This window comes from Rhinolophus sinicus, linkage group LG10, assembly GCF_036562045.2.
Source record: "Rhinolophus sinicus isolate RSC01 linkage group LG10, ASM3656204v1, whole genome shotgun sequence".
In the NCBI taxonomy this organism is placed as follows: Eukaryota; Metazoa; Chordata; class Mammalia; order Chiroptera; family Rhinolophidae; genus Rhinolophus; species Rhinolophus sinicus.
This window is the reverse complement of record NC_133759.1, coordinates 10,910,633-10,922,362: the sequence shown is the minus strand read 5'-3', so window position 1 is coordinate 10,922,362 and position 11,730 is coordinate 10,910,633. Positions and strand designations below refer to the sequence as shown.

At 53.8% G+C, this 11,730-nt stretch overlaps 1 protein-coding gene across 1 annotated transcript; it reads left to right on the top strand.

Annotated features, from left to right (window-relative positions):
- The first annotated feature begins 4,871 nt into the window (after positions 1–4,871).
- Positions 4,872–11,643, top strand: KLHL40 (kelch like family member 40). Its single transcript, XM_019727513.2, has 6 exons — positions 4,872–6,107; positions 7,409–7,569; positions 7,789–7,896; positions 8,070–8,255; positions 10,087–10,233; positions 11,107–11,643. The coding sequence occupies exons 1-6, from the start codon at positions 4,953–4,955 to the stop codon at positions 11,216–11,218; spliced, it is 1,869 nt and encodes a 622-aa protein (XP_019583072.2). The 5' UTR covers positions 4,872–4,952; the 3' UTR covers positions 11,219–11,643.
- Positions 11,644–11,730: the final 87 nt, after the last annotated feature.

The following is an 11,730-nucleotide window of genomic DNA, read 5'->3' as shown; positions in this document are numbered from 1 at the left end:
TGGTTTCTAATGAGAAATCCACCACAATTTGAATTGCTGTTTCCCTATAGGTAATGTGTTATTTCTCTCTGGCTGCTTTCAAGATATTTTTCTTTGTCTTTAGTTTTCTGAAGTTTAGTTATGATGTGTCTTGGCATGGATTTCTTTGGGTTTATCCTGTTTGGGGTTTGCTCAGCTCTTTGAACTTGTGTCTTTCACCAAATTTTGGAAGTTTTCAACAACTCTCTGTTCTCCTTCTAGGACTATATTGATACAAATGTTGGATTTTTTGTTCTTATCTCATGGACCTAAGATGCCATTCTTTTTTTTTTCCACTCTCTCTGTTCTTCAGATTGGGCATATTCTATTAATCTGTCCTCAAGTGCACTGATTTTATCCTCTGTCATCTCCCCTCTCCTACTGAGGCCATCCAGCAACTTTTTGTTTCTGTTATTCTATTTTTCAGTTCTATAATTTCCACTTGGTTCTTCTGTATAACTTGTTTCTTTGCTGCAATGTTCCAATTTTTAAATTCATTTCAGGAGACTTTGTAATTTATTGTGGAAGCATTTTTATGATAGCTGCTGTAAAACTCTTGCCAGGTCATCCCAACATCTGATTTGTCTCAGTGCTGCCATCAGTTGATTCTTTCCACATTCAAGTTGTGGTTTTTCTGGTTATTATTATGGCGGGTGATTTTTTTCTTTTTTATTGTATCCTGGACATTTTGGCTATTCTGTTAGAAGACTCTGCGTTCTAACTGGTTCTTTGTCTGTAACAAGCAGTTGTCCTGTTTAGTTTTAGCACACAGGTCCAGGTCTACTTTCGTGGGCAGAGGTTCCAATGACAATTTAATTTCTCACTTGTTCCTGCTTCTGCTGCCTGAGAGAACAGAAGGGGTTGCCCTAGGCCAGCTGCCCAGTGGCTCTCGCAGGGCAGGTGAGTCTCAGGCCAGATGTGGAAGGAGAGTGCTTCCTCTGGCCTGTCGTGATGAACCCACCTTGTTGGTGAGGCTGTATTTGCCTGATGGTGTTGGAGGGACGACTGTTCAGCCTCCCAGATGGATGAGCCTACCTGACCTATATTCTGTTGCTAAGTTGAGGTCAGGAAATTCCAGGCCTGGATCATCTTCTGTCGGGTGTGAGGGTGTTAGACACCCCCATGCTGAGTTATTCCTTCATTCTTAGGGTCTCCCACAAATTTGTCATTCTTTTCCTACCTTTCAGATTTATCTTTTGATGGTCTCTTGTTTATTTCCATGAGGTATAGTTTTACTTAACAGGGAGGAACAGGGAGAAATGAGTCCCGTGTTGTCTAGGCCAGAAGTTGTCTTTTAGTCATGTTTAAAAGTGGAGCACCAAAAAGCCTGTTGGAAACTCAGCACGTGTGAAGGGATGTGTTAAGTGGAGGGCTTCACTGTACAGTGATGTGGCTGGGTTGTTTCTTTGAGGTCCCTTTGGTATTGATGTCTGTTTTTTTTTCCCCTCTTGGGCTGTCAGATGCCAGGGAAGCTGGGAAAGCAAGTTCTGGTTTCTATCTGAGGGAAAGACTACCAATGTAGGACCTGTCCCAAACACAGGAAGACTATTTAGGAGATGGGAGACCACCCAGTGTGACAATGTCTGCCACATATGGACATAGAGGGTAGCTACTCAAGCAAATCCTCAACAGCCAAATCACAGCCCAGAACCTACATCTGGGAGGGGCCTGCTTACACAAGCAGGGTTGCAGACTTTGTTAGATTTCTTGGCACATTTGCAAGGGGTTCTCTGACCTTAGCAAAATGAGCAGAACTTTTCTGAAAATTTTCGCTTGGTATTTCTCTTAAATAACCTTTGTGATGTGCTAAGATTCCTAAAGAAGGCAGAACATGAATAGACAACCCGGTTAAAGCTCAAAATAATTATCTGAGTGAAAGAAGTCAGACAGAGAGAGAAAGAGAAAGAGAGAAAGAGAGAGAGAAAATGAGAATATCCTGTATGATCCCATTTACATAAAACTTTAGAAAATGCAAATGTTTATAGTGACAGAAAGATGAGTGATTGTCTAGGTTGGGGATGAGGGAGGGATTATAAAAGGGGAAGAGGAGACTCGTGTGTTGATGGGTATGTCCTCTGTCTTGACTGTGGTGACGGTTTCACAGGTGTATATACAATGACGAAAGTTATCAAATTGTACACTTTACATATGTGCCGTTTATTGGATGTCACTTATGCCTCAACAAAGTTGTATAAAAAACAACGTGAGACTGATCCCTATGTGCTGGCCATCTACATTTCAGTTTTTGTAAACGGGGGAAAATTACCCCAACTTCATAATTTTAGTGTGAAGATGAAATGAGTAAAACGTAAAGGGATGAAGTGAGATGACATTTTCCTTGGATTCAACGAAAAGTGGTGGAGTCACGCTTTCTCCCACTCTCTTCTATACTCACCTCCATCACTTGGGCATCTCCCTGGGTGATTAACAGAGTGGGTGTGGCAGAGATGACACAGTCCTGGCTGTGACTTCATAGTTGTTAAAGTGAGGTGATGGGTACGTGGGATGTCAGTATACTATTCTCTCTACTTTTGTATATGTTTGCATTTTTTATAATTATAATTTAAAAATAAACAGTGGCTCCCCATTTCACTGGGGGAAAAACCAATGTTGTACACTTTGAACATGGTCCTGCATGTTCCCCCACCCTTACCTCTCTGCCTTCATCTCCGACGACTCACTTCCTCTTTCATGGCTGCGGCCCCACTGGCCTCCGTGCTGTGCTTGGAACACGGTCGGTGCTCTCCTGCCTCAGGGCTTTTGCTCAAGTTGCAAAAACCTGAAATCTTCCTCTCCCATGGCTTGAACCTGCTCAAATATAGTTCTTTCAGTGAGTCTATCCTGACCACTCATTTAAAATTTGTACCGCCTCCACCTGCCACTCCCCATACCGTCTTTCCTGCTATTTGTCACTATAGCACTTATCATCATCTGACGTGCCGTATAACTATTTATTGGTTGCTGTCTTTCCTGATCCCCGGCTGAATGTAAGCTCCATTAAGACAGGAATTCTTGGCTGATATGTTCACTGCTGAATCCTCAGCATTTACAACAGTGCACAGTAGAATCTCGATGAATGAATGAGTCACGTATAAATATTCTAGTGGAATGCCTGGTAGGGAGTGAGCCCATGGGATCCATCATAAACTAAAAATACATCATGGAGTCACTTGATAAATATAAGTGAATTGTTCCTTCAATACGCTCTGTCCTGGTCTTCGGAAAATGAGACTACGTTTAATGGACATTTTTTTTTGGTTAATCTGTGGGAACAGCAAGGTAAGAAGGGATTCCCAGTCTTTGGAGGTGGGCAGATCAGCTCTGAATCCTGGCTTGGTTACTTGCCAGCTGTGTGACTTGGCCAAGTTGCTGAGCCTCTCAGGGCCTGGTCTCCTCGCTGACCGTACCTGTTGGAAGTGCCCTGCAGTCCAGGGCTGGGTTGGAAACCCACCACTTGCCCTCATCCTTTACAAAAGACCGACAGGACCACCTTCAGAATATTCCCACATGCTGTGCCCTCTGGGACCTGCTGGTGGGGTGAGCAAGTGATGGTCAAATACCTTCATGGCTCAGGAGGGACAGGCAGTGAAATCGCCGAGATCACAAAAGGGGAGGTGACTCAGTTCTGGCCCAGCCTGAAGTTGCCTCTCCAATCCCCCCACCCCCCGAGCCTGAGGTTATAAACAAGTGACTCAGAGGAATGATGGGAGAATGCCCCATAATAGTTCACGCCAGTGTCCGGGGGCTAAATTTAACCCACAGCTGCACTTTGGGAACAAGTTCATCTTGATGGCTGAGGCTGATGTTTGTGTGTGAAGGGCAGTCGGGGTGGTCAGGAGTCCAGAAGAGTGTGGGCATCGAGACTGGCTGTCCTGGGCCTCTACCCTGACCCCTTAGATGGTAGACGGGGTGCAGGGGCCCCAAGACCAGCCAGGCTCAGACCAAGCCTAGTATAGACCAAGACCAATGAATATAGACAGCTAAGTCCTGGAATATTAAGCTCTTAGCGTGTCACTTTGTGAACACTAGAATTCAGACTGTCACTCCCCCATAATGTTAAAACCCTGGGGGTTTAAAAGCCTAGAAGAGTCGAATTCTAGGAAATTAATTTTCTAGCATGTCTGACACCTCGCAAAGTTAAAACCCTGTGACTGTGTGCTCCCAGGAATATAGAACCTCAGTGCTTCTGAACCTCAGCCGAACTGAGCTGAGGCCCTCAGTCTAACTTCACCACCTCGTTGGGTAGGAAGGTAAACTGAGGCTCAGCAGAGTGATCTGAACTGCCCCAGGCTCCACAAGAGACTGGTGATCTTGTTTATCTAAGGCACCTTCTTGCTTTCTTACACAGTCCAAGGAGGGTCTCAGAGCTGGGGCAGAACGGGGAGCCGGTCTTCCCATTTTAAAGGTGGGACAACAAGGTCCCCAGTGAGAGAATGGCACGCTCAAGTTTACTGAGCACAAAACCCAAGCACTGTATCCAAGGGTGGTGGAGTAAGACATACTCCAGGAAGGAAGATAGAGGCAACTGGACAGAAAGGCCCAGAAGGTCTGAAGTAAGGGAGACCAGGAAGTGGGACTCCAATACTTGCCCCTCCCTGAACTAAGGGGCAGAACTTGGGTCACCCCCTCCCGGAGGGGCACTGCCATGCCGTTCTCCATTTAGAAATGAAGCAGCGAAGCCCTCATCTTTCCGGGAGGGCCCAGACACCCCAATCCCGTTCCACGAGACCCCAGAGCTGAGTCAAAGCTGCTCTAGGAAGGGGCCTCTGCCCAGCTGTCCCCTCTGCGTCATGTGCAGGAAGCCAGGCGGCTCGCCTTACAGGGCCAGGTCCACCTCTATATATAGCCCCACGAAGACAGCTGCGTAGACTGAGCGCGCAGGGAGTACGGATAGGAGGCCCCGGTCACTGTGGCTGCACCCTAGGCCCCCCACCATGGCGCTGGGCTTGGAACAAGCAGAGGAGCAGCGGTTGTACCAGCAGACGCTCCTGCAGGAGGGGCTCAAGGACATGCTGGACCACGGCAAGTTCCTGGACTGTGTGGTTCGGGTGGGCGAGCGCGAGTTCCCGTGCCACCGCCTGGTGCTGGCCGCCTGCAGCCCCTACTTCCGGGCCCGCTTCCTGGCTGAGCCAGAGCGCGCGGGCGAGCTGCGCCTGGAGGAGGTGAACCCGGACGTTGTGGCCCAGGTGCTTCACTACCTGTATACATCGGAGATCTCACTGGACGAAGCGACCGTGCAGGATTTGTTCGCCACCGCCCACCGCTTCCAGATCCCATCCATCTTCACCATCTGCGTGTCCTTCCTGCAGAAGCGCCTGTGTCTCTCCAACTGCCTCGCTATCTTCCGCCTCGGGCTCCTGCTCGACTGCGCGCGCCTGGCCGTGGCCGCCCGCGACTTCATCTGCGCGCGCTTCTCGCTCGTGTCGCGTGACGACGACTTCCTCGGGCTGTCGGCCGACGAGCTCATCGCCATCATCTCCAGCGACGGCCTCAACGTGGAGAAGGAGGAGGCGGTGTTCGAGGCGGTGATGCGGTGGGCGGGCAGCGGCGACACCGAGGCACAAGCCGAGCGCCAGCGCGCGCTGCCCACTGTCTTCGAGAGCGTGCGCTGCCGCCTGCTGCCTCGCGCCTTCCTGGAGAGCCGCGTGGAGCGCCACCCTCTCGTGCGGGGCCAGCCCGAGTTGCTGCGCAAGGTGCAGATGGTGAAGGATGCGCACGAGGGCCGCCTCACGGTGCTGCGCAAGAAGAAGAAAGAGGGGAAGGAGGGAGCCGGCGGCAAGGCGGCGGGCAAGAGCGCAGGCGAAGCCAAGGCGGAGGAGGACGAGGAGGCCGAGCGTGTCCTACCGGGCATCCTCAACGACACTCTGCGCTTTGGCATGTTCCTGCAGGACCTCATCTTCATGATCAGTGAGGAGGGCGCGGTGGCCTATGATCCCGCCGCCAATGAGTGCTACTGTGCCTCCCTCTCCACCCAGATCCCCAAGAACCACGTCAGCCTGGTGACCAAGGAGAACCAGATCTTCGTGGCTGGGGGCCTCTTCTTCAACGAGGACAACAAAGAGGACCCCATGAGCGCTTACTTCTTGCAGGTGCCTGGCCCGCCCTGGGAGGGGGCAGCCAGTGCTGGGTGCTGGCAACTGGGGTCAGCCTTGGGGCCCAGAAGAGGCCTGTGTGTACTTGCTGGGGAATGTCATAGGTCGAGGGTGAGATGTAGACCAGGGAGGGGCCTTGACAGCCACTGCCTGAAGGTTGAAGACAGTCCTAGGCCACAGTGGACAGTCGTAGGACAGTGAGCTGCATAACTTTGTTGTCTCCGTTTCAGAAGGATGTTAGCCCCAGGATGGTCTGATACCTTGGGGGGCCCTAGCTCTGCACTAGGGTTGGGGTCAGGCGAGAAGAACGAGCAAGATCAGTGTAGGGAATCCTAGCCAGGGCCTTTGCACGAGGCCAGAACTGGAGTGTGGAACAGAGTATCCCAGACAAAAGGACCGTCCTACCTAGTCCTTCCATTGTACAGATGAAGAAACTGAGGCCCAGGAAGGACCAGTAAAATGGGGTGCCCAGTCCAAGTTGTAACATGACTGTGCGATCTCAAAGGGCACAGATGGGTTCTTGGAGCCTTCCCACTTGAGTGGAATTTGGAGACTTGAAGGGGAGGGTGGTGGTATATCTGGTTGGGAAATGGTGAGCAAGGGACGGAGATGGGAATGACCCTAGTGAGTGGTGTGCTCAGTGAGGCCTGACCCACAGTGAGAGCCGTGAGGGGCAGCTTGGTGCCAGCGTTAAGCTGGGGTGGTGGTGGGGGTGCAGTCACTGATTACCAGCCCAGGCACATCGTGGGCACATTGTTTATTCTCTCTGGGCCTCCATTTGTAAATGGGGATATTATTCTTCCTTCTTGATAAGGTTTTTTTGAAGGATAAATGGTGGTTATAAAGTGCTCGACCCTCAGAAACTTTCCAAAAAGATGAGCACTTGTATCGTTATTATTAGACTGTCCAGGTGGACTGGGCCGCAGAGGTAAACTGAGATTTTAAGGGGTGAATAGCAAAGCTGTATTTGGGTTTCCTGTGCGGTAGGGTGGGGTGGGGTGGGGTGGTGGACAGGGGAAGGTGGGCCTCAAGGACTTGCACAGGGGAAGGGCTATAATGGTGATCTCTGGGCACCTACCTGTGTGGGGTGGGGGAGGGTGGAAAGGGGGGTTCGCTCTGCTGTTCCCAGCCTGATGAGAGGAGGGGCACTGTCTTCAGAAACCGCCTCCAGGCTGCGCTGGCCCTACCTGGAGGCCCGGTCTCCTCTATGACCTAGGGTGACTAAACGAGGCTGAGCAGGGGCTAGGGCTGGGGGCGTGGGAGGGCAGTAGCTGACTGGCTGGACGCCCGGCCCACAGTTTGACCACCTGGACTCAGAATGGCTCGGGATGCCGCCGCTGCCCTCGCCGCGCTGCCTCTTCGGCCTGGGAGAGGCTCTCAACTCCATCTACGTGGTCGGCGGCCGGGAGCTGAAGGAAGGCGAGCACAGCCTGGACTCAGTCATGTGCTACGACAGGCTGTGAGCCTGGGAGGGGGCGGGGTTGAGGATATGGGCGGGAGCCTGGAGGCCTGGAGGCTGGGGCAGGTGGGATGGGAGCAAGGAAATGAGAGGGCTGGGGTGCTCCGGTAATGTATCGTGTGCACCACCCCGAATAGGTGTCGGGTGGGTGAGGGAATCAGAGACCTGGACTGAGCGCGCGCTTGAGCCGGGCGTTCGCCCTACTCCCCTCTCCTCCAGGTCGTTTAAATGGGGCGAATCGGACCCACTGCCTTATGCCGTGTACGGCCACACGGTGCTCTCCCATATGGACCTTGTCTACGTCATTGGCGGCAAAGGCAGCGACAGGTGAGGCTCAGGCCTGGAGTAAGTGCAACAGCAGGGTTGCTGGTTAAAACTGGAGCAGAATCTCCCGGAGGCTATCAGGGGTTTGTCTTGGCTGCCTTGGGAGGGGCTGCGCCAAGGGAGGGGTGGCTCTGTTCCTCTTTCCTCCCTCTCACTCACTGCCCCCCACCCCACAGGAAGTGCCTGAATAAGATGTGTGTCTATGACCCTAAGAAGTTCGAGTGGAAGGAGCTGGCCCCCATGCAGACTGCCCGATCACTCTTCGGGGCCGCCGTCCATGATGGTCGCATTTTTGTGGCCGCTGGGGTCACAGACACAGGGCTGACCAGTTCAGCCGAGGTGTACAGCATCACAGACAACAAGTACGGCCGCTTGCCTCCCTTTGCCCCTCCCTCCCCAGGCAGGACAGTCAGGACCAAGGGCGTCACTGTGACTGTCACTGCCTGGCTGTGTAGCTTTGGGCCTGTGCCAGCCCTCTCTGTGTTGACCCTGCAGAAACCCTAGCCCCTGTCTTGGGTTTTCATTGTTGAGCTTGTTCAGCACAGAGATAGCCCCTCTTCCCTGATCAGTAGTGAGGTGGGACAAGGTTTATGGTCAGCGTGGTCTGCAGGAGACAGCGCCCAGAAGTGGGGTAGGAGATGCCAGGTTCCTCACTCAGAGACTCATACCAGGCCCTGGCCTGGTACTAGGGACGCAGCAGAGACCAAACTGAGGGCCAGTTGCACTCAGCCAGCAAAAGAGGGGGTGGAGAATGAGGCCCCCAGCAAAGGAAAGTTGGTGCCAAGGCAGTTAGGAGGAAAAGGCAGGCCCATGGGAGGAAAGGCCATTGCTCAGGTTGAATGGAGTGTGGTGGGTGAAGGGAGGAGGGGAGGGGGCATATTGGGGCTGGAGAGGCCGGAAGCAGGGCTGAGGGACTTTATCCCAAGGGCACTGAAATGTCTCTGATGGGTTTTAAGCTCACATCTGTGATTTACTAAGACGCCTCGTGACAACTGATATAGAGAAGACATTAGGAATTTCCCAGGAGGCAGGGGTGCAGCTTTATAGCAAGAGGTGACGGTGGCCTGGAGATGGGGGTACAGGGAGGGAGAGGCAGAGGGGATGCACTGGAAAAAGATTTAGGCCAGGGCTTCTCACAGTGTAACGTGCACACTAATCTCCTGGAGATCATGTTAAAATGCAGATTGTGGTTTGCAGGTCTGGGGAGGGGCCTCAGTGTATTTCTAACAACCTGAGGTGCTACTGATGCTGTTGGTCCACGCGTTTTTAGTAGCAAGAGTTTAGGAGGTAGAAGAAACAGGAGTTAGCAATCGGTTGGCTGTCCTGGGGGACAAGTGGATGCTCTTGAGTGTGAAGTCACTTATTGGCGAACCATTGGGGTTAGGTAGGAAAAGTGAGGATCCAGTTAGGACACGTGGATTTGAGGTGCTTGGGGGTGTCCAGGAGGATGCCCCCAGGGCAGAGAGAGAGGGCTGAGCTGGAAGGAGACGGACAAGCTCCCTCAGGAGAGAGGGTGCAATGGAAGAAGCTGAGGCCCAAGCCCTGAGGGATGGTGGGGACAGGCGCATTTTACAGGAAGGAGTCGGAGGAGCTGAGACTGGGGTAGTGGGGGGTGAAGAAAGTCACATCAGCAGAGGTGTGTGCGATGGGCTTGGACTTCAAAGCCCTGTGGTGGTTGGGGTCCCGAGAGCAGTTTTGGAGGGTGGGGATGAAGGCCCAACTTCAGGAGCCAGGGGAGGGGAGTGAAGACACTTTGAGAGTAATTAGACTACAAAGGGAAAAGAGGGACAGGGCAGGAGTGTAAGAGGTCAGGGTTAACTGTCCCTGAGGGAGTAAGCGAGGAGTTAGGTCAGGAGTGAAGGAGGGACATTAGGGAGATCCACAGTGGATTTCAGGGGCAGGTTGCATGGACTGACAAACGGACAATGAAGGGAAGTGGGAGGTGCAAAAGAATGGGGAAGGAACTGAAGACCAGAGGGAAGGGGGAGAGGAACAGGGTTGGACACTCAAATCCAGGCTGGGGCACCAGGCAGGCATTCCTGCCCGAGAGGGTCAGGAAACCGAAGGTGTGCTGGGAGCCTGGGATTCGGATTTCAAATGGGTGCAGCTGAAGCTGTGGGCACTGGGGTGGGACCATCACCGGGCTGGCTGAGGCCCCCTAGTGATGCACCTCCTCACCCCCAACCCCCCCAGGTGGGCGCCCTTTGAGGCCTTCCCACAGGAGCGCAGCTCACTCAGCCTGGTCAGCCTGGCAGGCACCCTCTATGCCCTTGGCGGCTTTGCCACACTGGAGACCGAGTCCGGGGAGCTGGTCCCCACAGAGCTCAACGATATCTGGAGGTAAGCCCGGCCCCAGGGTGGTGAGGGGAATCATGAGAAAGGCTGATGGCCTACAGCACTGCGGCCCAGCACCGAGGCACCTGGCCGGCTCATCTGAGGGCAGAGCTGGCCCCTGTCCCGGGGAGTCCTGTGGGGAGGGGACAGCAGACAAAGCCTGCTCAGCCCTGGTTCTCTCCAGTTTGGTTGGGAAAGTCTGGGTTTGCACACCTGGCACCACGCACCACTGTGGGACCTTAACAGTGTCACAGTCAGGAACTGACCCCAAGTTTAGGGCACAGACCCATGGAAACAGGCCCCAGGAGTAGAGGGGCCCTGAAGAGGCAGCCAGGCCTTTCCTTTCCCCTCCCTCCTGGATGCTTGCTCTGGGTGGAGGAGACCTGGAGCCAGGATTGAGAAGTGGCTGGACCCCAGCTTTGCAGAGTTCTTGCTTTCTCCATGGCTGGTCTGTCCTGGGGATGGACGGAAGAGGTTTGGGCCACCTAGGACATCTCCTGAAACTTTCGTTATCCCGCTGCTGCAGGCAGCCTGCAGGGAGCAGTGCTGCTGGGAAAGTGGGGACTGGGTGGGGGGCTTCCTGGAGTGCTGGGCAGGGAAATTCTCAAGAGAAGGGGGTTGGGGGGACCTTCCTAGTGGGAGGTGGCCCTTCTGGAGTGCGGCGGTGGGTGTTCTCTAGAGGTGGGCCTTGTAGGGGCCCCCTTTCCCAGAGCACGGGAATTCTCCAGGAGCAGACCTTCCTGGAGATGGGTCTAGGGCTGGTTGGGGGCACTCCTCAAGGGTGGGCTTAGTGCACCCAGCCGACCCTCCCTGCTGGGTCCCACTCTGAACTCTGCTGACCAAGGGCCTTGCCGCTGTCCCACCTGCTCCCATCCCCAGATACAATGAGGATGAGAAGAAGTGGGAGGGCGTCCTGCGGGAGATTGCCTACGCCACAGGTGCCACCTTCCTACCTGTGCGGCTCAACGTGCTGCGCCTGACCAAGATGTGACCAGACCAGCGGGCCTGAACTAAGCACCCCTCCCATTCTGCGGCCAAGGCAGGCTGTGCCTTCTGGGAGCTCCAGGCAGGAGACTGGGAGAGGCCAGAGTCCATCTTGATCTGCTGTGATGCCCGCGTGGCCGCTCCAGTCAGGGAAGGTGACAGTGGCCCAGTTTTAGCCTTGGGGTAGGGACGAGGAGCTTTGGGCTTCTCCGGTGTCGCCATATCTCCCAAGTTCTTTGGTCGGTGAGCAGAACCGCAGGGAGGTGTTCCTGGCTGCATCCTGGCCCAGCCCCAGCCTGGCTGTATGTGCCAGTAAATTTCCCACAGGACTCAGTCCTCGCCTGTCAGATGGGAAGTGTCTCCATCAAGTGCTCCTTGCAGCACAGATGAGTCTCTTTCTGTAAGAAGAATAAAGTGCCTTCCACGCAAGCAGCTCAGGGTGTGGAATCAGGTGCTCCAAGAGTCAGTGATCAGCTAGTTTGAAGATTCGGGGCTTCAATGTTCAGCTGTTGGGTCACC